The following is a 27,746-nucleotide window of genomic DNA, read 5'->3' as shown; positions in this document are numbered from 1 at the left end:
CAACTCTGAGGTAAAATAGTAATAATAACAAGAGCAACTCTGAGGTAAAATAATAATAATAATAATAATAAGAGCAACTCTGAGGTAAAATAGTAATAATAATAATAATAATAATAATAAGAGCAACTCTAAGGTAAAATAGTAATAATAATTAGAGCAAATCTGAGGTAAAATAGTAATAATAACAAGAGCAACTCTGAGGTAAAATAGTAATAATAATAATAATAAGAAGAAGAGCAACTCTGAGGTAAAATAGTAATAATGGCGGCATTTCCGGTACAAAACCGGAAGCAAGGAGATCCGCCATTGTGTTTCCATGGGAGGAGGAGAAGAAGGCCGTAAAGGGGGCGTGGCTTGTTCCTCGCTCTCCCATTGGCTGGGGAGAAAGAAGCGGCCCTCAGCTTGGCGCATGCGTAAAGGAAAGAAGAGGCGCGAGGGGCAGGGCGTGGGCGTGTCCCCCTTGCTTCCTCCGCTGCTGATTGGCCAAGCGGCGAGAGAGGCAGCCCCGCCCCTCGCTGCACGCATGCGCAGTCGGATCAGGCGCGCTGAGGAGACGGAGGCGGAGAGAAAATGGCGTCGGCGGTGGTGTCTGCGTCGGGTTTGGAGAGCGGGCCCAAAATGGCCGAGCACGGCGGAGGAGGAGGGATGGCGCCGAACGGGGCCGGCAACGGGGACATGCCCAAGAGGTGCCTTTCATACCATTTAATACAAATCTGTATTATTTAAAATATTAACTCTGTCATATTTAAAAAAATATACCGTGTATGCATATATATGTAATAATAAATATATAATCTTGTGGTAAATATATACTTTATAATCCCAATAATACTAATAATAAACTCTTAAGATTTTATTCGAATTAGTAATCCTGTTCAGAGTCTGGCTGGCCCTCTGTCGGGAGAGATCGAATTGTGTTTTTCCTATCTAGCAGACATAGGTGGGTCTAGGTGACCTTTGGGGGAATCTCTTCCAGCTCTAGAATTCAATAATACTAATAATAAACTCTAGGATATTATTCGAATTAGTAATAATGTTCAGAGTCTGGCTGGCCCTCTGTCGGGAGGGATCGGATTGTGCTTTTCCTATCTAGCAGACATAGGTGGGTCTAGGTGACCTTTGGGGGATCTCTTCCAGCTCTAGAATTCAATAATACTAATAATAAACTCTAGGATTTTATTCGAATTAGTAATAATGTTCAGAGTCTGGCTGGCCCTCTGTCGGGAGGGATCGAATTGTGTTTTTCCTATCTAGCAGACATAGGTGGGTCTAGGTGACCTTTGGGGGATCTCTTCCAGCTCTAGAATTCAATAATACTAATAATAAACTCTAGGATATTATTCGAATTAGTAATAATGTTCAGAGTCTGGCTGGCCCTCTGTCGGGAGGGATCGAATTGTGCTTTTCCTATCTAGCAGACATAGGTGGGTCTAGGTGACCTTTGGGGGATCTCTTCCAGCTCTAGAATTCAATAATACTAATAATAAACTCTAGGATTTTATTCGAATTAGTAATAATGTTCAGAGTCTGGCTGGCCCTCTGTCGGGAGGGATCGGATTGTGTTTTTCCTATCTAGCAGACATGGGTGGGTCTAGGTGGCCTTTGGGGATCTCTTCCAATTCTAGAATTCAATAATAAAGTACTAATACTAATACTAAGTAATCATAAAAATATATTCTTATGGCAAAGATATACAGTACTAATACTAAAAATAAGTAATAATAAATATGTATTCTTATGGCAAATATATACAGTGCTAATACTAATAATAAGTAATCATAAATATATATTCTTATGGCAAAGATATACAGTACTAATACTAGTAATAAGTAATAAATATATATATTCTTATGGCAAAGATATACTTTATAATCCCAATAATACTAATAATAAACTCTAGGATTTTATTCGAATTAGTAATCATGTTCAGAGTCTGGATGGCCCTCTGTCGGGAGGGATCGAATTGTGTTTTTCCTATCTAGCAGACATGGGTGGGTCTAGGTGGCCTTTGGGGATCTCTTCCAATTCTAGAATTCAATAATAAAGTACTAATACTAATACTAAGTAATCATAAAAATATATTCTTATGGCAAAGATATACAGTACTAATACTAAAAATAAGTAATAATAAATATGTATTCTTATGGCAAATATATACAGTGCTAATACTAATAATAAGTAATCATAAATATATATTCTTATGGCAAAGATATACAGTACTAATACTAGTAATAAGTAATAAATATATATATTCTTATGGCAAAGATATACTTTATAATCCCAATAATACTAATAATAAACTCTAGGATTTTATTCGAATTAGTAATCATGTTCAGAGTCTGGATGGCCCTCTGTCGGGAGGGATCGAATTGTGCTTTTCCTATCTAGCAGACATAGGTGGGTCTAGGTGACCTTTGGGGGATCTCTTCCAATTCTAGAATTCAATAATAAAGTACTAATACTAAGTAATCATAAAAATATATTCTTATGACAAAGATATACAGTACTAATACTAATAATAAGTAATAATAAATATATATTCTTATGGCAAATATATACAGTGCTATAGATCTACTGTATATGCAAATATAAATAATAAACAAATGATAAGTAATGAGGTGATACACAAATGTAAGTATTATAATAATAAGGATGTGAATAAAGGTAAATATATAATTTATAATATATAATAATATAACATACTGTATATACATATAATATTCATAATATTATATTGTAATACTATATAATATTAATAATACAATATAATAATATTAATTACATATTATATTTTATATGTAATATTACTAATAATATTACAATATATTGGTATTACAGTAGAGTCTCACTTTTCCAAGCTAGATGGGCCGGCAGAAGCTTGGCTATAACACACAAACAGACATACATATTCAAATAATAATTATTTTATTTCTTACCTGCTTCTATATATATACAAACACGTCAATGGTAGAAATACATTTTAATAAGTATATTTTGTGTGTGTGTATATACACTTCCCTTCTCTTCTATACATATATATATATATATATATATATATATATATATATACACACACATACAGTAGAGCCTCACTTATCCAACATAAATGGGCCAGCAGAATGTTGGATAAGCGAATATGTTGGATAATAATGAGGGATTAAGGAAAAGCCTATTAAACATCAAATTAGGTTATGATTTTACAAATTTACAAATTAAGCATCAAAACAACATGTTATACAACAAATTTGACAGAAAAAGTAGTTCAATAAGCAGTAATGTTATGTAGTAAATACCGTATTTACGAATTTAGCACCAAAATATCACTTTGCCATCGGAGCTCCTTGGGATTAGAATATTATTATCAATATTATGTGTATATACAATATAATATATTTATACAGTATAATGTAATATATAGAATTCAATAATACAGTAGAGTCTCACTTATCCAACATAAACGGGCCGGCAGAATGTTGGATAAGCGAATACGTTGGATAACAAGGAGAGATTAAGGAGAAGCCTATTAAACATCAAACTAGGTTATGATTTTACAAATTAAGCATCAAAACATCATGTTATACAACAAATTTGACAGAAAAAGTAGTTCAATATGCAGGAATGCTATGTAGTAATTAATTACTGTATTTACGAATTTAGCACCAAAATATCATGATGCATTGTAAACATTTACTACAAAAATGCGTTGGATAATCCAGAACGTTGGATAAGCGAGTGTTGGATAAGTGAGACTCTACTTTACCAATAAAATTACATTAATTGAGGCATCAGTGGATTAAATGTTTTTGAATATTTACATAAAGCTCAGATTTAAGATAAGACTGTCCAACTCTGATCAAATCATGATTCTCATCTTCTTCAGTGTAAGTATGCTTATGCATCCTTTTAATAATAATAGAGTAAAATAATAAAGGTAATAATAGTAATAATAAATACGGGAAAATAATACAAGTACAGTAGAGTCTCACTTATCTAAGCCTCGCTTATCCAAGCCTCTGGATAATCCAAGCCATTTTTGTAGTCAATGTTTTCAATATATCGTGATATTTTGGTGCTCAATTCGTAAATACAGTCATTACAACATAACATTACTGCGTATTGAACTACTTTTTCTGACAAATTTGTTGTATAACATGAAGTTTTGGTGCTTAATTTGTAAAATCATAACCTAATTTGATGTTTAATAGGCTTTTCCTTAATCCCTCCTTATTATCCAAGATATTCGCTTATCCAAGCTTCTGCTGGCCCGTTTAGCTTGGATAAGTGAGACTCTACTGTAATAATAAATAGAGTAAAATAATAAATGCAATAATAATAATAATAATATCAGAGTGAAATAATACATGTATTAATAATAATAATAAAAATAGAGTAAAACAAATGTAATAGTAGCAACAATAATAGAGAAAAATAATAGAGAAAAATAATAAATGTACAGTAGAGTCTCACTTATCCAACACTCGCTTATCCAACGTTCTGGATTATCCAACGCATTTTTGTAGTCAATGTTTTCAATATATCGTGATATTTCGGTGCTAAATTCATAAATACCGTAATTACTACATAGCATTACTGTGTGATGAACTACTTTTTCTGCCAAATTTGTTGTCTAACATGATGTTTTGGTGCTTCATTTGTAAAATCATAACCTAATTTGATGTTTAATAGGCTTTTCCTTAATGCCTCCTTATTATCCAACATATTCGCTTATCCAACATTCTGCCAGCCCGTTTATGTTGGATAAGTGAGACTCTACTGTACCATTATATTCTCGAGTATAAGCTGACCCAAATATAAGCCAACCGGGACCCTCACCCGAGTATAAGCCGAGGGGGGCTTTTTCAGTCTTAAAAAAAGGGCTGAAAAACTAGGTTTCTACTCGAGTATATTTATGTTATGGTTGGTTGTTCTCTCATGTAAGCCACCCCAAGTTGTTATTATTATTATTATTATTGCTCCTATTTCTGTTCTGAGGGTGGCTTTCTTCTCTTTCTGTCCTGCTTTGCAGCGATGGGGACCGCGACCGCCCGCACCCGAGCGAGAAGCGTAAGGACAAGAGTGCCAAGCGCGGGGGCGGCGGGAGCCGTTTCCAGCCCTACGGCAACCCCTCCAAGCGCTACCGGGCCTTCATCACCAACATCCCCTTCGACGTCAAGTGGCAGTTCCTGAAGGACCTGGTCAAGGAGAAAGGTAAAGCGGAGGCGCCTCTTGCCGCTGATCTTGCTGCGCCTCCTCCTCCTCCCTTCCCTTCCCTCCGGTCGGTCCTTTGTGTGCCGGTGTTTGGCAAAACAATATATCTCAAAACAGGCCTTTTTTCCGTCTCTGGGAAAGAGGCGAGGCTTGGAGTGGTGGTCGTTGCCTTTTTAACAAAATAGAGAGAGAGAGCTAGATAAATTGGGAACTCTTTGCTGGACAAGTTGCCCACCTTGGCGGTGGATGTCATCTCTGGCTTTTGTTGTGGAAGGCATTTCAAGAGAGGCCGCTTCTTTGACAGGGAGGTGGATGGATGGATGGCTCTCGTTCAGCCTGTTGGATTTGCAAAGGTTTTCCAAATTATTCAAGGAAATTGGCTCTGGGTGCAATGTTCTCAGGGTCTCAGATGTATATATTGCTTTCCCAACTCTTTCAAAAGCAGACAACACAGAAACACAGCAAACAAGATAGATATTATCATTATTATTAGTATTATTATTATTGTATGACACAGCAAACAAGATAGACATGCTGGATTTCGTATCACAAAATCACAAGGAACCTGATAGGTTGGGACGTTAATTTATTTTACTTCAAATCCCAACTATTATTATTATTTTTATTATTCACTTCATTTCTATCCTGCCTTTCTCCCCATCAGGACACAAATCAACTAACAATAATATTGTTGTTATTATTATTATATCATTGTCATCTTTATTTTGGTATTATTATTATCATTGTCATCTTTATTTCTGTATCCCGCCTTTCTTCCTATAGGGACTCGAGGCGGCTTACAGTAACATTTATTATTACGGCATCATCATTATTATTATTATTATTATTATTATTATTATTATTATCATCATCTTTATTTCTATATCCTGCCTTTCTTCCCATCTGGACTCAACAATAATGTTGTTATTATTATTATTATTACCATTATTATTATTATCATCATATCTTTATTTCTATATTCCGCCTTTCTCCCCATCTGGACTCAAGACAGCTAACAATAATATTGTTATTATTATTATTATTACCATTATCATCATCATCATCATCATCATCATATCTTTATTTCTATATCCCGCCTTTCTCCCCATCTGGACTTAAGACAGCTAACAATAATATTGTTATTATTATTATCATCATCATCTTTATTTCTGTATCCTGCCTTTCTCCTCATAGGGACTCGAGGCGGCTTACAATAATATTGTTGTTATTATTATTATTATTATATTATTATTATTATTATTATTATATTTTCATGGTTCACAGCAACACAATAATAATAGTAATAATAATGATTATGATAATACACACTACTTTTCTCCCTCCTCAGCTTCCTCCCTGGGGGAAACCTTTGTTAGGTGTTAGCTGGCCTTGATTGTTTCCTGTCTGGAATGCCCTTGTTTTCAGAGTGTTGTCATTTATTTAATGTCCTGATTTTAGGGATCATATTGTTCTGCTTTATTATACCACGGTAATTTGTATATATTATATTTATAATCGTATATTATTTGCTTTGAACTGGGTTATATGAGGTCCCCTATTCCTATCCAAATAATGTCTTGGTGGGGAATGACCATCCGCTTCCCTGGAAGGAAGGGCCGCTCTTGAAATGTCTACAGATATTTTGGGTGACTCCCTTTGCAGTTTAAAAGGGCAGGACCATGGCGAGGAGGTTTGGATGAGTCCAAGGAAAGGGAGCTGAATACGCCTTTGTGTCCCGTCCAAAACATCTCCGACGGGAGGCTGTGTTTTTTCCTCTTCTTCATTGAGGCTCCCTTGAAAGAATCAGTGTAGTGTTGGATGTGCACATTGGAGTGTGATTGGCCTTGGTTTGAAGCCTCATACCCAAAAAGCGGTCAGGATTTGGTCTCAATCTCCCGGGGCATTCAGGTTTGAGGAGGAGCAGGTCACGAGAGGCGGCGGACTGCTCTTCCATCGCTCCGCAATCAATTGTGGGATTCTTCACTGTCTTGGTGCCAGTAAGTATGGTTTTAGGAGCCTATTTATTAGCAAAACAAAAGTGTGGTGGTCTCTTCAGTGTGTTTTTGGGAAGCCTCCCTCTGCAACGCTCAACCGCGGAGAAGTCATTTCAGTTTCTCATTGGTTGGTGGAATGTAAACAAACACGTTACGGGGGGGCAGGAGGTCCTCCTTGAGACCTGGACCTGCTTGAGATTCTTCCAGCCGACCGAGTCCGAAATCGAACCCAGCTCCCGCCCTTGAAAGCTTGAATGCGTTGACAATCTAAATAGTGTCTCTTCGGGGCACCATAATAACAATAATAATAATAACTTTATGTAACCCACCTCCATCTCCCACCCCCACCCCCAATAATAATAATAATAATAATAATAATAATGGGACTCAGGGTGGCTCACATGGGGACAATATAATATTAATAATATTAATAATAATAATAATAATAATAATAATAATGGGACTCTGGCGGCTCATATAGGGACAAAATAATAATAATAATAATGGGACTCAGGGCAGCTCACATAGGGACATAATAATAATAATAATAATAATAATAATAATAATAAGACGACGACTCGGGGCAGCTCACATGGGGCAATATAATAATGATAATGGGACTCAAGGTGACTCACATGGGGACAATATAATAATAATAATAATAATAATAATAATAATGGGTCTCGGGGCAGCTCACATGGGGACAATAATAATAATAATAATAATGGGACTGGCGGCTCACATGGGGACAATATAATAATAATAATAATAATAATAATAATAATAATAATAATAATAATAATAGGACTCAGGGCGACTCACATGGGGACAATATAATATAATAATAATAATAATAATAATGGGCCTGGCAGCTCACATAGGGACAAAATAATAGTAATAATAATAATAAGAAGAAGAAGAAGAAGAAGACGACTCGGGGCAGTTCACATGGGGAAAATATAATAGTAATAATAATAATAATGGGACTCAGGGCTGCCCACATGGGGACAATACAATAATAATAATGATAATGATGATGATAAAATAATAATGGGACTCTGGTGGCTCACATGAGGACAATATAATAATAATAATAATAATAATAATAATAATAATAATAATAATAATAATAATAATAATTAGATAATAGCAGGATGACCATCCAGCCTTTGCAGCAATAATAATAAGAAATGAATAATGATAGATAATCGTGGGATGACCATCCAGCCTTTGCAATAATAATAGTAATAATAATAATAATAATAATAATAATAATAATAATAATGGGACTCATGGTGGCTCACATGGGGACAATATAATAATAATAATAATAATAATAATAATAATAATAATAATAATAATAATAATTAGATAATAGCAGGATGACCATCCAGCCTTTGCAGCAATAATAATAAGAAATGAATAATGATAGATAATCGTGGGATGACCATCCAGCCTTTGCAATAATAATAGTAATAATAATAATAATAATAATAATGGGACTCATGGTGGCTCACATGGGGACAATATAATAATAATAATAATAATATAATAACAGGATGACCATCCAGCCTTTGCAGCAATAATAATAAGAAATGAATAATGATAAATAATCGTGGGATGACCATCCAGCCTTTGCAATAATAATAGTAATAATAATAATAATAATGGGACTCGGGGCGGCTGACATGGGGACAATATAATAATCATAATCATAATGGGACTCATGGTGGCTCACATGGGGACAATATAATAATCCTAATAATATTAATTTTGTAATCTGCCTCGAAGGGACTCAGGGTGGCTACTTGTGTGTCGGCAAGAGCGGAGAAGCCCAAGGTGTGGGTCCTGTTGAGCGGACCCTCCTGCCCCCCCGTAAGGCCCGGTTGCGTTGGCTTGGCAAGCCAAAGGTGGAGCGTCTCCTGGGCTTTTTTGTTACGACCATTCCAATGAGGCAAGAGGCTCCGCAAAGGGTTTGTTGACGCTTGTTCTAAATCGCCCTTGTTTTCTTGGCTTTCTCCCTTGGTCTATGTACCGTCTGGAATCTCTCATTTGTAGTTGGTGAGGTAACATACGTGGAGCTCTTAATGGACGCGGAAGGAAAGTCAAGGGTAAGTCTTTTGAGAGCCTTTCTTCTGTGGATGTGCTGTATTTCATCGCGTAACGGTCGCCTGCCCCATCAGACGACCCTTTCTGGGCCGCCTGAAAATGGTGATTTTTTTATATATATATATATTCCTCGCATAATAGTCGCAACCTCGTTTGGGCCCGATTTTCCCTTCCGACCTTCTTTCTCCAAAGGCAGTTTAAAAACTATTAAAATTGAGGTCTCTCCTTTCTCCTTCCTTCTTTCTCCGAAAACAATGTAGCTTAAATATTATTATTGTTATTATGATTATTATTAAGAACTATAAAATACATCTCTCTGGAGCTCCACTCTTCTTTCCTTTCTCCTTCCTTCTTTCTCCGAAAACAATGTAGCTTAAATATTATTATTATTGTTATTATGATTATTATTAAGAACTATAAAATACATCTCTCTGGAGCTCCACTCTTCTTTCCTTTCTCCTTCCTTCTTTCTCCGAAAACAATGTAGCTTAAATATTATTATTGTTATTATGATTATTATTAAGAACTATAAAATACATGTCTCTGGAGCTCCACTCTTCTTTCCTCTCTCCTTTCTTCCTTCTCCGAAAACAATGTAGCTTAAATAAAACTATTATTATTAATATTATTATTATTATTGTTAAGAACTATAAAATGCATGTCTCTGGAGCTCCACTCTTCTTTCCTCTCTCCCTTCTTTCTCCGAAAACAATGTAGCTTAAATAAAATTATTATTATTATTATTATTATTATTATTATTATTATTATTATTATTAAGAACTATAAAATGTATGTCACTGGAGCTCCACTCTTCAATGTTGCTTAAATAAAATTATTATTATTATTATTATTATTATTATTATTAAGAACTATAAAATGCATGTCTCTGGAGCTCCACTCTTCTTTCCTCTCTCCCTTCTTTCTCCGAAAACAATGTAGCTTAAATAAAATTATTATTATTATTATTATTATTATTATTATTATTATTATTGTTATTAAGAACTATAAAATGTATGTCACTGGAGCTCCACTCTTCAATGTTGCTTAAATAAAATTATTGTTGTTATTATTATTATTATTATTATTATTATTATTATTATTAAGAACTATAAAATACATGTCTCTGGAGCTCCACTCTTCTTTCCTTAAATAAAGTTGTTATTATTATTATTATTATTATTATTATTAGGAACTATAAAATGCATGTCTCTGGAGCTCCACTCTTCTTTCCTCTCTCCCTTCTTCGAAAACAATGTTGCTTAAATATTATTATTATTATTATTATTATTAGGAACTATAAAATGCATGTCTCTGGAGCTCCACTCTTCTTCAATGTTGCTTAAATAAAATTATTATTATTATTATTATTATTATTATTATTATTATTATTATTAAGAACTATAAAATACATGTCTCTGGAGCTCCACTCTTCTTTCCTCTCTCCTTCCTTTTAAATAAAATTATTATTATTATTATTATTATTATTATTATTATTATTATTATTATTAAGAACTATAAAATGCATGTCTCTGGAACTCCACTCTTCTTTCCTCTCTCCTTCCTTCCTTTTTTCCTCGACAACGGAGGTCTCTGAAACTCCACTCTTCTCTCCTTCCTCTTTTCCTCCGTGGACTGAAGGCTGTTTTGCAAAACGTGGCGGTTTTAGAAACCCCTTTTCAGGTTTTCTAAACTACCGGAAGGGTCTTAGGAGGGAGGAGAGAAGAGTGGAGGTCTCTGGAGAAAGAATGAAGGGAGGGGAAATCGGCCCCAAACTACTCTATAAATAACAGAAACGGAGCTTGTTGTTTGAGGCGATAGGTTTGAGATAAGGCATTTTGTTATTATTTTAAATAGGATTTTTTCCCGCTTTTGTAATTGTCTGACACCGCTTTTTTTGATGGAATAAGGGGAGAAAGGTGCGACTATTGTGCGATGAAATGCGGGGGTTTTTTTTCCTGAGGAATTTGGACGCGTGTGATGCAGCGTCCTGTTGCGAGGAGTCGTGGTTTTTTGTGTGTGTGGTTGTTGGGTGGGTGGGGAGAGCGGGAGGAAGTGGGGATTTGGGATAAATCCCGCAGCCCGATCCTGCTGTTGTTTGTTTGGGCAGAAAGCACGGGCCCAACAAAGGCCCCAACCCCAGGTTGTCCATGTCTTCTGGTGGTTTTTTGGTGTGGACGAGGCCCAGGTCTGTAGACTTGGTCTTCAGCTTGATTTGTAGGTCAGTCGGAAGAGGCGCATTTTTTCAGTGTCACACTAGCCAGATATATATACAGGGTGTCCATTAAAAGTCTCTTTACCATTGAAAAATATTATTATTGATGCAGTATCGTCATCAGATTTGTATTATTGTTATTATTACATTTATTATTTTTTTCTATTATTGTTACTACATTTATTATTTTACTCTATTATTATTACATTTACATAATTTTACTGTATTTATTATTCTTATTATTATATTTATTATTTTACTCTCTTTATTATTGGCAGAATACATCAGCACATTTACATTGAAGAAGGTTAGAATAATGATTTAATCAGAGTTGGACAATCTTATTTTTATTATTATTACATTTACATTATTTTACTGTATTTATTACTCTTATTATTATATTTATTATTTTACTCTCTTTATTATCGGCAGAATACATCAGCACATTTACATTGAAGAAGGTTAGAATAATGATTTAATCAGAGCTGGACAATCTTATTTATTATTATTATTATATTGACATTATTTTACTCTCTTTACTATTATCGGCAGGATACGCCAGCACATTTACATTGAAGAAGGTTAAAATAATGATTTAATCAGAGCTGGACAATCTTATTTTTTATTATTATTACATTTACATTATTTTACTGTATTTATTACTCTTATTATTATATTTATTATTTTACTCTCTTTATTATTATCGGCAGGATACGCCAGCACATTTACATTGAAGAAGGTTAGAATCAGAGTTGGACGATCTTATTTTTAATTACAGTTTTATGTAAATATTCAAAAACATTTAACCTAGTGATGCCTCAATTAATATAATTTTATTGGTATCTATTTTTATGTTTGAATCTCTTTATTATTATCAGCGGAATACATCAGCACATTTACATTGAAGAAGGTTAGAATCAGAGTTGGACAATCTTATTTTTAATTGCAGTTTTATGTAAATATTCAAAATCATTTAACCTCGTGATGCCTCAATTGATATAATTGTATTAGTATCTATTTTTATGTTTGAATCTCTTTATTATTATCGGCGGAATACATCAGCATACTTACATTGAAGAAGGTTAGAATCGGAGTTGGACAATCTTATTTTTAATTACAGTTTTATGTAAATATTCAAAAACATTTAACCTCGTGATGCCTCAATTGATATAATTTTATTTTAATTTAATGTCATTTTATTGGTATGTATTTTAAATGTATTTTTATTTCCTTGGTATCTATTTTAATTTAATGTCATTTTATTGGTCTCTATTTTGAATGTATTTTTATTTCCTTTTGCAATAAATTTGTTAAAGGGATTTTTATGGACACCCTGTGTATGTATGTGTGAGGTTGGATCGCTTTGGATCTCGTTGGGAAAAGTGAACACACCCCTGCGGTGTGTTGTTTTGCTGTTTGGACGATTTCCCCTCACTTTTAGCCTCTGTGATCCTTTGCAAAAATGGGCTTGTTTTGGAAACGAGGATCGGGGGTAAATCTCCAGTGGAGACACCTTTCCCCCAGGATGATAACTTCCTGGTCCGTCCGAGGGGAAGAGCCCTCTCACTTCCTGTTGTCTCAGTCCCGGCGAGTCGGGCCCGTATAACAACGTGGCCGCTGCGCTGTTGTTTCCGCAGCAGAGGTGGTTTGGAAAGAGCTCGTTGTTGTGTGTTGTTGTTTCCTGACTCTTGTCTTTCTCCCCCTTCTCCCTCCTCCGCTCTTCTCCACCTGACGTGGAACGTTTTCTGCATCGACAGGGATGCGCGTAAGTAAACAACACCCCCCACCCCCTTCACCGCTGCTTTAAGGGTGTTTTCGGGGCCCCCGATTTGACGTGGCTTTGTGTTTGGCGCTCCACAGCGTGGTTGAGTTCAAGATGGAAGAGAGCATGAAGAAGGCGGTGGAGGTCCTCAACAAGCACAGCCTCAGCGGGAGGCCCCTCAAAGTGAAGGAGGTAGGCTTCCAGGCTGCGGCCTAGTGTTTAAATCAAGGGAATCAGTGCCTTAGAGTCCTTCCTTGGAAGCTTTGAAACCGGGACTGGATGGCCATCTCTTGGGGGTGCTTTGATGGTGCATGGCATTGTCATAGTTCTGATTGTTCCTGCACCTGACGGTCAGAGGATGAGATGAGCTCAGAGGAGAGAAAATTCCAGGTGGACAGATTAATGAGCTGATAGATAGGAGACTTAGCTTTCGTCAACCTAGTGTTGAGATCAAGGGAATCGGTGCCTTAGAGTCCGGTGGAAGCTCCTTCCTTTACATGGTTTTATTGTATGTATGCGTAAGTGTGTACATATTGTATGTTTTGATATGGTCATAAGTGACTAATCAATAAAGAATTATTGTTGTTGCTATCCTTCCTTGGAAGCTTTGAAACCGGGACTGGATGGCCATCTCTTGGGGGTGCTTTGATGGTGCATGACATTGTCATAGTTCAGCCTCTGATTGTTCCTGCACCTGACGGTCAGAGGATGAGATGAGCTCAGAGGAGAGGAAATTCTAGGTGGACAGATTAATGAGCCCATAGATAGGAGACTTACCTTTCGTCAACCTAGTGTTGAGATCAAGGGAATCGGTGCCTTAGAGTCTGGTGGAAGCTCCTTCCTTGGAAGCTTTGAAACAGAGGCTACCTGCCCATCTGTCAGGGGTGCTTTGATGGTGCTTTCCGTGCATGGCAGTGTTGTAGTTCAGCCTTTGATTGTGCCTGCACCTGATGGTCAGAGGATGAGATGAGCTCAGAGGAGAGGAAATTCCAGGTGGACAGACTAATGAGTCGATAGATAGGAGACTTACCTTTCGTCAACACAGAGCTTCCCAGACTAATGAGTCGATAGATAGGAGACTTACCTTTCGTCAACACAGAGCTTCCCAGGCTAATGAGCTGATAGATAGGAGACTTACCTTTCGTCAACACAGAACTGCCCAGACTAATCAGCTGATAGATAGGAGACTTAGCTTTCGTCAACAGAGCTTCCCAGACTAATGAGTCGATAGATAGGGGACTTACCTTTCGTCAACACAGAGCTTCCCAGACTAATGAGTCGATAGATAGGAGACTTACCTTTCGTCAACACAGAGCTTCCCAGACTAATGAGTCGATAGATAGGAGACTTACCTTTCGTCAACACAGAGCTTCCCAGACTAATGAGTCGATAGATAGGAGACTTACCTTTCGTCAACACAGAGCTTCCCAGGCTAATGAGCTGATAGATAGGAGACTTACCTTTCGTCAACACAGAGCTTCCCAGACTAATGAGTCGATAGATAGGAGACTTACCTTTCGTCAACACAGAGCTTCCCAGACTAATGAGTCGATAGATAGGAGACTTACCTTTCGTCAACACAGAGCTTCCCAGACTAATGAGTCGATAGATAGGAGACTTACCTTTCGTCAACACAGAGCTTCCCAGGCTAATGAGCTGATAGATAGGAGACTTACCTTTCGTCAACACAGAGCTTCCCAGACTAATGAGTCGATAGATAGGAGACTTACCTTTCGTCAACACAGAGCTTCCCAGGCTAATGAGCTGATAGATAGGAGACTTACCTTTCGTCAACACAGAGCTTCCCAGACTAATGAGTCGATAGATAGGAGACTTACCTTTCGTCAACACAGAGCTTCCCAGACTAATGAGTCGATAGATAGGAGACTTACCTTTCGTCAACACAGAGCTTCCCAGACTAATGAGTCGATAGATAGGAGACTTACCTTTCGTCAACACAGAGCTTCCCAGACTAATGATCTGATAGATAGGAGACTTACCTTTCGTCAACACAGAACTGCCCAGACTAATCAGCTGATAGATAGGAGACTTACCTTTCGTCAACACAGAGCTTCCCAGACTAATGAGTCGATAGATAGGAGACTTACCTTTCGTCAACACAGAGCTTCCCAGACTAATGATCTGATAGATAGGAGACTTACCTTTCGTCAACACAGAACTGCCCAGACTAATCAGCTGATAGATAGGAGACTTACCTTTCGTCAACACAGAGCTTCCCAGACTAATGAGTCGATAGATAGGAGACTTACCTTTCGTCAACACAGAGCTTCCCAGGCTAATGAGCTGATAGATAGGAGACTTACCTTTTGTGGCCATGTGGTCTCCTTCCAATGCTATGATTCTGGGATTCCTGCTTGATTGTCACAGTTGTCCTTGCGTGTTTTGCCAGGACCCGGACGGGGAGCACGTCTGGCATGCGGTGCAGAAGGGCATGTCGTCCTCCGGGAGCAGGATGGGGATGGGTCCGGGCCCCGGGGGCCCCGGGGGCCCCGGGATGGTCAACATCCCCCCCAGCATCCTTAACAACCCCAAAATCCCCAACGAGATCATCCACGCCTTGCAGGCCGGGCGCCTGGGCAGCACCGTCTTCGTGGCCAACGTGAGTGGGGTCCCGGAGGGGGGGGGGGCTCCTTGGTGGGGCCGGCCGTCCTGACCCACGCCTCTCCCCTTGCAGCTGGATTACATGGTGGGCTGGAAGAAGCTGAAGGAGGTCTTCTGCATGGCCGGGGTGGTGGTCCGGGCCGACATCATGGAGGACAAGGACGGGAAGAGCCGCGGCATCGGCACCGTCACCTTCGAGCAGGCCATCGAAGCCGTCCAGGCCATCTGTATCCTTCCCTCGTGGCCGTGGTCGTGGTCAGAGAAGCCCATCATGCAGGCAACCGTCTCTGGTCCACCATGTGTGTGTGATACTAGGAATTATTATTATTATTAATATTAGATACATAGCTGCTTTGAGTCTCCTTGTGGATAAACATAATATCATTTATATTAGACTGTATTATTTTACAGTCTGTATTATTAGACTGTATTATTTTATTGTGATGTGTGATTATTATTATTATTTTATTATGACACAGCAAACAAGATAGATATGCTGGATTTCGTGTCACAAAATCACAAGTCAAACACTTCCCAAGTGTCTAGGACTGTGTGATGTATTATTATTATTATTATTATTGTTATTATTATTATTGTTATTATTATTATTTTATTATGACACAGCAAACAAGATAGATATGCTGGATTTCGTATCACAAAATCACAAGTCAAACACTTCCCAAGTGTCTAGGACTGTGTGATGTATTATTATTGTTATTATTATTATTTTATTATGACACAGCAAACAAGATAGACATGCTGGATTTCGTGTCACAAAATCACAAGTCGAACACTTCCCAAGTGTCTAGGACTGTGTGATGTATTATTATTATTATTATTATTATTATTATTATTATTATTATTTTATGACACAGCAAACAAGATTGACATGCTGGATTTCGTGTCACAAAATCACAAGTCGAACACTTCCCAAGTGTCTAGGACTGTGTGATGTATTATTATTATTATTATTATTATTATTATTATTTTATTATGACACAGCAAACAAGATAGACATGCTGGATTTCGTGTCACAAAATCACAAGTCGAACACTTCCCAAGTGTCTAGGACTGTGTGATGTATTATTATTATTATTATTATTATTATTATTATTATTATTATTATTATTTTATTATGACACAGCAAACAAGATAGACATGCTGGATTTCGTGTCACAAAATCACAAGTCAAACACTTCCCAAGTGTCTAGGACTGTGTGATGTATTATTATTATTATTATTATTATTATTATTATTATTATTTTATTATGACACAGCAAACAAGATAGACATGCTGGATTTCGTGTCACAAAATCACAAGTCGATCACTTCCCAAGTGTCTAGGACTGTGTGATGTATTATTATTATTATTATTATTATTATTTTATTATGACACAGCAAACAAGATAGACATGCTGGATTTCGTGTCACAAAATCACAAGTCGAACACTTCCCAAGTGTCTAGGACTGTGTGATGTATTATTATTATTGTTATTATTATTTTATTATGACACAGCAAACAAGATAGACCTGGGTTACGATTGCGGATGTAATGTTTTTAAACATTTTATGTGTTTCAAATTTAGTTTGAAAAAATGTTTATTTTAATGGCACATTGTTTTACGGCGTTGCCTATGTGTTCTGTGAATGTTTTTTGGCCTCCGAGAGGAAGCTCTGTTGTCTTTCCTTGACTCTTATGCGCCAGCGATGTTCAACGGGCAGCTGCTTTTCGACAGGCCGATGCATGTGAAGATGGTGAGCATGAACGTGTCAAGATTGCCTCTCCTCGGAGTGGACCGTTTTCTCTTTTCTTCCCGCACTGAAGTCCTTGTTTTGTGTCTCCTCTCCCAGGACGAGCGGGCCTTGCCCAAAGGGGACTTCTTCCCTCCCGAGCGGCCGCAGCAGCTTCCCCGTGAGTAGGCAACCATCAAAACACTCCTCACAGATGGCCAGCCATCCAAACGGAGGCTGAGTGTTTGCTCTTCTCTTTCAGACGGACTCGGGGGCATCGGCATGGGCCTGGGCCCCGGGGGCATCCCCATCGACGCCAACCACCTCAACAAAGGCATCGGCATGGGCAACGTTGGCCCTGGAGGTGAGCCAAGCTTGGATAATAATAATAATAATAATAATAATAATAATAATAATAATAATAATAATATAACAACAACAACAATACTAACAAGTTTATTTATAACCCGTCTTAAGTATGTAACTCTCAGGAGCATTGTATAATAATAATAATAATACAAATAATAATGATAATAATAATAATAAGTCTAACTCTCAGGAGCATTATATAATAATAATAATAATAATAAGAAGAAGAAGTATGTAACTCTCAGGAGGATTGTATAATAATAATAATAATAATAATAATTATAACAACAACAACCTTATTTATAACCCATCTAAGTATGTAACTCTCAGGAGCATTGTATAATAATAATAATACAAATAATAATGATAATAATAATAAGTCTAACTCTCAGGAGCATTATATAATAATAATAATAATAATAATAATAAGTATGTAACTCTCAGGAGGATTGTATAATAATAATAATAATAATAATAACAACAACCTTATTTATAACCCATCTAAGTATGTAACTCTCAGGAGCATTGTATAATAATAATAATAATAATAATTATTATTATTATTTTATTTATAACCCATCTAAGTATGTAACTCTCAGGAGCATTGTATAATAATAATAATACAAATAATAATGATAATAATAATAAGTCTAACTCTCAGGAGCATTATATAATAATAATAATAATAATAATAATAATAAGTATGTAACTCTCAGGAGGATTGTATAATAATAATAATAATAATAATAATAACAACAACCTTATTTATAACCCATCTAAGTATGTAACTCTCAGGAGCATTGTATAATAATAATAATAATTATTATTATTATTATTATTTTATTTATAACCCATCTAAGTATGTAACTCTCAGGAGCATTGTATAATAATAATAATGATGATAATGATGATAATAATAACGTCTAACTCTCAGGAGCATTGTATAATAATAAAAATAAGACTGTAACTCAGGAGCATTGTAAAATAATAATAATAATAATAATAATAATAATAATAATAATAATAATAATAATAATAATAATTTTATTTACAACCCGTCTAAGTATGTAACCCTCAGGAGCATTGGATAATAATATTGATAAAGATAATAATAATGTCTGTAAATCAGGAGCATTGTATAATATTAATAAGTCTAACTTTTAGGAGCATTATATAATTATAATAATAATGTCTGTAACTCAGGAACATTGTATAATAATAATGTCTGTAACTCAGGAGCATTGTATAATAATAATAACAACAACAACTACTACTACTTTATTTATAACTTGTCTAAGTATGTAACTCTCAGGAGCATTGTATAATAATAATAATGTCTGTAACTCAGGAGGATTGTATAATTATAATAAGAAGTAACTCTCAGGAGCATTGTATTATAATAATAATAATAAGTCTAACTCTCAGAAGCATTGTATAATAATAATATTATAATAAGTCAAACTCTCAGGAGCATTGTATAATAATAATAATGTCTGTAACTCAGGAGGATTGTATAATTATAATAAGTAACTCTCAGGAGCATTGTATTATAATAATAATAAGAAGAAGTCTAACTCTCAGAAGCATTGTATAATAATAATATTATAATAAGTCAAACTCAGGAGCATTGTATAATAATAATAATGTCTAACTCAGGAGGATTGTATAATTATAATAAGAAGTAACTCTCAGGAGCATTGTATTATAATAATAATAAGAAGTCTAACTCTCAGAAGCATTGTATAATAATATTATAATAAGTCAAACTCTCAGGAGCATTGTATAATAATAATAATGTCTGTAACTCAGGAGGATTGTATAATTATAATAAGAAGTAACTCTCAGGAGCATTGTATTATAATAATAATAATAACAAGTCTAACTCTCAGAAGCATTGTATAATAATAATATTATAATAAGTCAAACTCAGGAGCATTGTATAATAATAATGTCTGTAACTCAGGAGGATTGTATAATTATAATAAGTAACTCTCAGGAGCATTGTATTATAATAATAATAATAAGAAGTCTAACTCTCAGAAGCATTGTATAATAATAATATTATAATAAGTCAAACTCAGGAGCATTGTATAATAATAATGTCTGTAACTCAGGAGGATTGTATAATTATAATAAGTAACTCTCAGGAGCATTGTATTATAATAATAATAATAAGAAGTCTAACTCTCAGAAGCATTGTATAATAATAATATTATAATAAGTCAAACTCTCAAGAGCATTGTATAATAGTAATAATAATAATAATAGTAATAACAACAACTTTATAACCCATCTAAGTCTTATAACTCTCAGGAGCATTGTATCATTATTATTATTATTATTATTAATTGTTTACCCTTTTTGTTTTCCTTTTCTTTTAGCCATGGGAATCGAAGGCTTGGGCTTTGGGATGAACAAAATGGGAGGTAAGCGGAAGGAAGAACTGGGCGTCCAAAACATTTTGATTATTTAAACATACCACATGGATATAATGTTTAATTTGTGATGTTTTCCCTCCTCTCGTAGGGATGGACGGCCCTTTCGGAGGCATGGAAAACTTGGGACGCTTCCCGTCGGGGATGAACCTCGGCCGGATCAGCGGTGAGGGATCCCCCGGGGTTATCCATGTCGTTTCCGCAGGAAAATAAAATACTATTATTACTACTATTATTACTATTACCATTATTACTAGTATTACTATTATTATTATATCCTGCTTTTCACCCTCTGAAGCAAGACTCATATCAAAGCAAAGCAATGTATCGATATTACGACAGAATCAAAAACAGAAAAATAAAATTATTATTATTATTATTATTATTATTATTATTATTATTATTATTATATCCTGCTTTTCACTCTCTGAAACTAGACTCACAACACCAAAGCAATGCAACATATCGATATTACGACAGAATCAAAAACAGAAAAATAAAATTATTATTATTATTATTATTATTATTATTATTATTATTATTATATCCTGCTTTTCACTCTCTGAAACTAGACTCACAACACCAAAGCAATGCAACATATCGATATTACGACAGAATCAAAAACAGAAAAATAAAATTATTATTATTATTATTATTATTATTATATCCTGCTTTTCACTCTCTGAAACTAGACTCACAACATCAAAGCAATGCAACATATCGATATTACGACAGAATCAAAAACAGAAAAATAAAATTATTATTATTATTATTATTATTATTATTATTATATCCTGCTTTTCACTCTCTGAAACTAGACTCACAACATCAAAGCAATGCAACATATCGATATTATGACAGAATCAAAAACAGGGAAAGTGTATTAAGTGGCCTCTCCTTCCCTTGCAGAGATTATTATTATTATTATTATTATTATTATTATTATTATTATTGCAGAGATGGACCGAGCCATTGGGGGTGGCTTTGAGAGAGACTTCCCCCGGAACGACATGGGGATGCCACGCAGCTTCGGGGACTCTCTGGACAGAGGCATCGGTAATATTATTATTATTATTATTATTATTATTATTATTATTACCTTTACATTATCACATCATTATTATTATCATCATAATCACCACATTATTATTACCATCAATTATAATAATTACCATTATTATTATTACCTTTACATTATCGTCACATTATTATTATTATTGTTACAGTAGAGTCTCACTAATCCAAGCCTCGCTTATCCAAGCCTCTGGATAATCCAAGCCATTTTTGTAGTCAATGTTTCCAATATATTGTGATATTTTGGTGCTAAATTCATAAATACAGTAATTACAACATGACATTACTGCGTATTGAACTACTTTTTCTGTCAAATTTGTTGTCTAACATGAAGTTTTGGTGCTTAATTTGTAAAATCATAACCTAATTTGATGTTTAATAGGCTTTTCCTTAATCTCTCCTTATTATCCAACATATTCGCTTATCCAACGTTCTGCCGGCCCGTTTATGTTGGATAAGTGAGACTCTACTGTAACGTCAAATAAAAATTCCACAAGAACTTTTAACCAATACCACCACCACTTTGCCACAGCAACGCGTGGCCGGGCACAGCTAGTATTATTACAAGTTAAACATGAGCCAGGAATGTGATGCGGCAGCTAAAAAAGCCAATGGGATTCTGTCCTGCATCAAGAGGGGAATAGCGTCTAGATCCAGGGAAGTCCTGCTCCCCCTCTTTCTATTCTGCCTTGGTCAGACCACTTTACCTGGAATCACACTGTGTCCAATTTTGGGCACCACAGTTGAAGGGAGATGTTGACAAGCTGGAAAGCGTCCAGAGGAGGGCGACTAAAATGATGAAGGGTCTGGAGAACAAGCCCTATGAGGAGCGGCTTAAAGAGCTGGGCATGTTTAGCCTGCAGAAGAGAAGGCTGAGAGGAGACATGATGAGGGCCATGTACAAATACGTGAGGGGAAGTCCTAGGGAGGAGGGAGGGAGCTTGTTTTTTAGACTAGGACACGGAACAATGGCTTCAAACTACAGGAAAGGAGATTCCACTTGAACATCAGGAAGAACTTCCTCACGGTGAGAAGGGCTGTTCACCAGTGGAACTCTCTGTCGCAGAGTGTGGTGGAGGCTCCTTCCTTGGAGGCTTTTAAGCAGAGGCTGGATGGCCATCTGTCGGGGGTGCTTTGAATGCGATTTCCTGCTTCTTGGCAGGATGGGGTTGGACTGGATGGCCCGTGAGGTCTCTTCCAACTCTACTAGTCTATGATTCTAAGTGTGATGGTGTGATGTTGTGTTTCTTGCAGGCAGTGGTGGCGGGGCCAGCCTCCCGTCCATGGAGCGCATGGGTGGGCCGGGCCTGGACCGCCTTCCCTCGGGCCTGGGCCACGGCCTGGAGAGCCGCGTGGGCTCGGAGATGGACCGCATGGGCCTGGTGCTGGACCGCATGGGCTCGGGCGTGGAGCGCATGGCCCCGGCCATGGAGCGCATGGCCCCGCTGGGCATGGACCACCTGGGCTCGGGCCTGGACCGCATGGGCGCCTCGGCCGCCGGCATGGGCTTCGGCCTGGACCGCATGGGCTCGGCCATGGAGCGCATGGGGGCGGCGGCGGCGGCTGGCGTGGATCGCATGGGCCTGGGCATGGAGCGCATGGTCCCCGTCATGGACCGCATGCCGGCCGGCCTGGAGCGCATGGGCCTGGCCGCCGGGAACATGGAGCGCATGGGCCTGGAGCGCATGGGCGTCGCAGCCGCCGCCGCCGCCGCCACCGGCATGGAGCGCATGGGGCAAGGCCTGGACCGGATGGGCCTGGCCATGGGTAACTCCTTCGGGATGGAGCGCGGGAACTTCGCCTCCGCAGGAAACTTCCCCGGAGCCATGGGCGCAGGAGCAGCGGGGGGGCCCCCCTCGGCCGCCGTGGCCCCCAGCGCCAGCATGGCCAGGAAGGCCTGCCAGATCTTCGTCCGGAACGTGAGTCCACCCATCATCATCTCACCATAAATAGAACATTGTCCAAAGGGTAGCATGGAATCTAAAAAGAAGATGTAGTCATATAGTCTTGTAAGATCACAATTAATAATATTGAAAATAGAGCATTGCCCAAAGGGTAGCATGGAATATAAAAAGAAGATGTAGTCATATAGTCACAATTAATAATATTGAAAATATAGCATTGTCAAAAGGGTAGAACGAAATATAAAAAGAATATGTAATAATATAATATCACAGTAATAATATTGAAAATATAGCATTGTCCAAAGGGTAGAATGAAATATAAAAAGAAGATGTAGTCATATAGTCTTGTAAGATCACAATTAATAATATTGAAAATATAGCATTGTCAAAAGGGTAGAACGAAATATAAAAAGAATATGTAATAATATAATATCACAGTAATAATATTGAAAATATAGCATTGTCCAAAGGGTAGAATGAAATATAAAAAGAAGATGTAGTCATATAGTCTTGTAAGATCACAATTAATAATATTGAAAATATAGCATTGTCAAAAGGGTAGAACGAAATATAAAAAGAATATGTAATAATATAATATCACAGTAATAATATTGAAAATATAGCATTGTCCAAAGGGTAGAATGAAATATAAAAAGAAGATGTAGTCATATAGTCTTGTAAGATCACAATTAATAATATTGAAAATAGAGCATTGTCCAAAGGGTGGAATGGAATATAAAAAGAAGATGTAATAATATAGTCTTGTAAGATCACAATTAATAATATTGAAAATATAGCATTGTCCAAAGGGTGGAATGGAATATAAAAAGAAGATGTAGTCATATAGTCTTGTAAGATCACAATTAATAATATTGAAAATATAGCATTGTCCAAAGGGTAGAATGGAATATAAAAAGAAGATGTAGTCATATAGTCTTGTAAGATCACAATTAATAATATTGAAAATATAGCATTGTCCAAAGGGTAGAATGGAATATAAAAAGAAGATGTAGTCATATAGTCTTGTAAGATCACAATTAATAATATTGAAAATATAGCATTGTCCAAAGGGTGGAATGGAATATAAAAAGAAGATGTAGTCATATAGTCTTGTAAGATCACAATTAATAATATTGAAAATATAGCATTGTCCAAAGGGTGGAATGGAATATAAAAAGAAGATGTAGTCATATAGTCTTGTAAGATCACAATTAATAATATTGAAAATAGAGCATTGTCCAAAGGGTAGAATGGAATATAAAAAGAAGATGTAATAATATAGTCTTGTAAGATCACAATTAATAATATTGAAAATATAGCATTGTCCAAAGGGTGGAATGGAATATAAAAAGAAGATGTAGTCATATAGTCTTGTAAGATCACAATTAATAATATTGAAAATATAGCATTGTCAAAAGGGTAGAACGAAATATAAAAAGAATATGTAATAATATAATATCACAGTAATAATATTGAAAATATAGCATTGTCCAAAGGGTAGAATGAAATATAAAAAGAAGATGTAGTCATATAGTCTTGTAAGATCACAATTAATAATATTGAAAATATAGCATTGTCAAAAGGGTAGAACGAAATATAAAAAGAATATGTAATAATATAATATCACAGTAATAATATTGAAAATATAGCATTGTCCAAAGGGTAGAATGAAATATAAAAAGAAGATGTAGTCATATAGTCTTGTAAGATCACAATTAATAATATTGAAAATAGAGCATTGTCCAAAGGGTGGAATGGAATATAAAAAGAAGATGTAATAATATAATCTTGTAATATCACAATTAATAATATTGAAAATAGAACATTGCCCAAAGGGTAGAATGGAATATAAAAAGAAGATGTAGTCATATAGTCTTGTAATATCACAATTAATAATATTGAAAATATAGCATTGTCCAAAGGGTAGAATGGAATATAAAAAGAAGATGTAATAATATAGTCTTGTAAGATCACAATTAATAATATTGAAAATATAGCATTGTCCAAAGGGTGGAATGGAATATAAAAAGAAGATGTAGTCATATAGTCTTGTAAGATCACAATTAATAATATTGAAAATATAGCATTGTCCAAAGGGTAGAATGGAATATAAAAAGAAGATGTAATAATATAATCTTGTAATATCACAATTAATAATATTGAAAATAGAACATTGCCCAAAGGGTAGAATGGAATATAAAAAGAAGATGTAGTCATATAGTCTTGTAAGATCACAATTAATAATATTGAAAATAGAGCATTGTCCAAAGGGTGGAATGGAATATAAAAAGAAGATGTAGTCATATAGTCTTGTAATATCACAATTAATAATATTGAAAATAGAGCATTGTCCAAAGGGTAGAATGGAATATAAAAAGAAGATATAGTCATATCGTCTTGTAATATCACAATTAATAATATTGAAAATATAGCATTGTCCAAAGGGTAGAATGGAATATAAAAAGAAGATGTAATAATATAATATCACAATAATAATATTAAAAATATAACATTGTAAATATGATATAATGAAATGGAAAAATATGTAATGTATTTAATATACTATCGTAATATCACATTAATAGTATTTAAAATATAACATTGTAAAAATAATATAATAAAATATAAAAATAATATGTAATATATATTATTATTATTATTATTTCTCCCACCCTGGATTTTATTCCACAGACAGATAGATAGATAGATAGATCGATAGATAGATAGATATAACCCGCCCCACTTGCCTAGTTTCCAATGGACCTCACAAGCTCACTCTTTTGTCTTCCGCAGCTGCCTTTGGACTTCACCTGGAAGATGCTGAAGGACAAGTTCAACGAATGTGGTGAGTCAGAGATGGCATTTTTGGAGTCAATGTTTTCAATATATCATGATATTTTGGTGCTAAATTCGTAAATACAGTCATTACAACATAACATTACTGCGTATTGAAGACTCTACTGTACCACAAAAATAATATTAAAAATATAATAATGTGAACCTAGTATAATGAAATATAAAAATAATATGTAATAATGTATTGAATATAATCTCGTAATATCGCAATAATCGTATTAAATATATAACATTGTAAAAATAGTATAATGAAATATAAAAATGTTTTCAATACATCGTGATATTTTGATGCTAAATTCGTAAATACAGTAATTACTATATAGAATAACTGCGTATTGAACGACATTTTCTGTCAAATTTGTTATATATGATGATGATGATGATGATGATGATGATGATGATGATGATGGGGGTCCTTCCTTCCTTTGGCCCTCAGGGCACGTGCTGTACGCGGACATCAAGGTGGAGAGCGGGAAGTCCAAGGGCTGTGGGGTGGTGCGCTTTGAGTCCCCCGAGGTGGCCGAGCGCGCCTGCCGCATGATGAACGGCATCCAGCTCCGCGGGCGCGAGATCGACGTTCGCATCGACCGCAACGCCTAAGGCCACCCCCGCCCCCCCCCCCCCCGCCCCACCCTCAACAGCCTTTTTTAATCCTTTGGTTCCCTCTGGGGTTTTGAATTATTGTTGTAATTCCACAACAATAGAGACAGACACTGGGGTGTCCGTGGTGGAGGAAATACATGAAACCTGCAATGTCGTTGGAGCCTTTTTTAATCCTTTGGTTCCCTCCCTCTTGGGTTTGTTTTAATTCCCCTTTTTCAGTCCTTCCTTTGTAGCCTCACACTCTTGTTCCCATATGTTGTTTTTTTTCCTTTTGGAATATTATAATAATAATAATAATAAAAAGGTTTGGTCCCGATCCATCACTGTTTGGGTTCCTAGTGTCCTCTGTATAGGGGTGAACTACAACTCCCTCCTCAGGCAAATTCCACAACAATAGAGAGAGACACTGGGGTGTCCGTGGTGGAGGAAATACATGAAACCTGCAATGTCGTTGGAGCCTTTTTTAATCCTTTGGTTCCCTCTTGGGTTTGATTTAATTCCCCTTTTTCAGTCCTTCCTTTGTAGCCTCACACGGTTGTTCCCGTATGTTGTTTTTTTCCTTTTGGAATATTATAATAATAATAATAATAAAAAGGTTTGGTCCCGATCCATCACTGTTTGGGTTCCTAGTGTCCTCTGTATAGGGGTGAACTACAACTCCCTCCTCAGGCAAATTCCACAACAATAGAGAGAGACACTGGGGTGTCCGTGGTGAAGGGAGGGCTTTTATTATGTGGATGGATAGATAGATAGATAGATAGATAGATAGATAGATAGATAGATAGAAGAGTCAGGAACACTGGGGTGTCCGTGGTGGAGGAAATACATGAAACCTGCAATGTCGTTGGAGGGAGGGCTTTTATTATG

At 36.0% G+C, this 27,746-nt stretch overlaps 2 protein-coding genes across 2 annotated transcripts; both read left to right on the top strand.

Moving 5' to 3' along the window:
• The first annotated feature begins 517 nt into the window (after nt 1-517).
• LOC134293352 (heterogeneous nuclear ribonucleoprotein M-like) lies at nt 518-12,840 on the top strand. The gene is made up of 3 exons (XM_062960689.1): nt 518-686; nt 5,027-5,208; nt 9,261-12,840. Exons 1-3 carry the CDS (start codon nt 571-573, stop codon nt 9,569-9,571), a joined length of 609 nt encoding a protein of 202 aa, XP_062816759.1. The 5' UTR covers nt 518-570; the 3' UTR covers nt 9,572-12,840.
• On the top strand, nt 11,742-27,486 carry LOC134293351 (heterogeneous nuclear ribonucleoprotein M-like). The gene is made up of 13 exons (XM_062960688.1): nt 11,742-13,288; nt 13,384-13,477; nt 15,696-15,905; nt 15,981-16,134; nt 17,613-17,662; nt 17,759-17,819; nt 17,901-18,002; nt 20,389-20,433; nt 20,534-20,608; nt 21,400-21,498; nt 22,771-23,435; nt 26,214-26,265; nt 26,713-27,486. Exons 2-13 carry the CDS (start codon nt 13,400-13,402, stop codon nt 26,874-26,876), a joined length of 1,755 nt encoding a protein of 584 aa, XP_062816758.1. The 5' UTR covers nt 11,742-13,288; nt 13,384-13,399; the 3' UTR covers nt 26,877-27,486.
• Nucleotides 27,487-27,746: the final 260 nt, after the last annotated feature.

The sequence above is a fragment of the Anolis carolinensis genome, unplaced genomic scaffold, assembly GCF_035594765.1.
Source record: "Anolis carolinensis isolate JA03-04 unplaced genomic scaffold, rAnoCar3.1.pri scaffold_7, whole genome shotgun sequence".
NCBI lineage: Eukaryota > Metazoa > Chordata > Lepidosauria > Squamata > Dactyloidae > Anolis > Anolis carolinensis.
Note: the sequence above shows the minus strand (reverse complement) of the source record. Positions and strands in the feature narration are given on the sequence as shown.

Bases quoted from the DNA above. Each gene is read 5' to 3' on its own strand.
- LOC134293352 (XM_062960689.1), top strand. From the start codon at position 571: ATGGCGTCGGCGGTGGTGTCTGCGTCGGGTTTGGAGAGCGGGCCCAAA. The intron at 687-5,026 runs GTGCCTTTCATA...CCTGCTTTGCAG, and splicing joins AACGGGGACATGCCCAAGAG to CGATGGGGACCGCGACCGCC. The intron at 5,209-9,260 runs GTAAAGCGGAGG...TCTCATTTGTAG, and splicing joins GGACCTGGTCAAGGAGAAAG to TTGGTGAGGTAACATACGTG.
- LOC134293351 (XM_062960688.1), top strand. From the start codon at position 13,400: ATGGAAGAGAGCATGAAGAAGGCGGTGGAGGTCCTCAACAAGCACAGC. The intron at 13,478-15,695 runs GTAGGCTTCCAG...GTGTTTTGCCAG, and splicing joins GGCCCCTCAAAGTGAAGGAG to GACCCGGACGGGGAGCACGT. The intron at 15,906-15,980 runs GTGAGTGGGGTC...CTCCCCTTGCAG, and splicing joins GCACCGTCTTCGTGGCCAAC to CTGGATTACATGGTGGGCTG.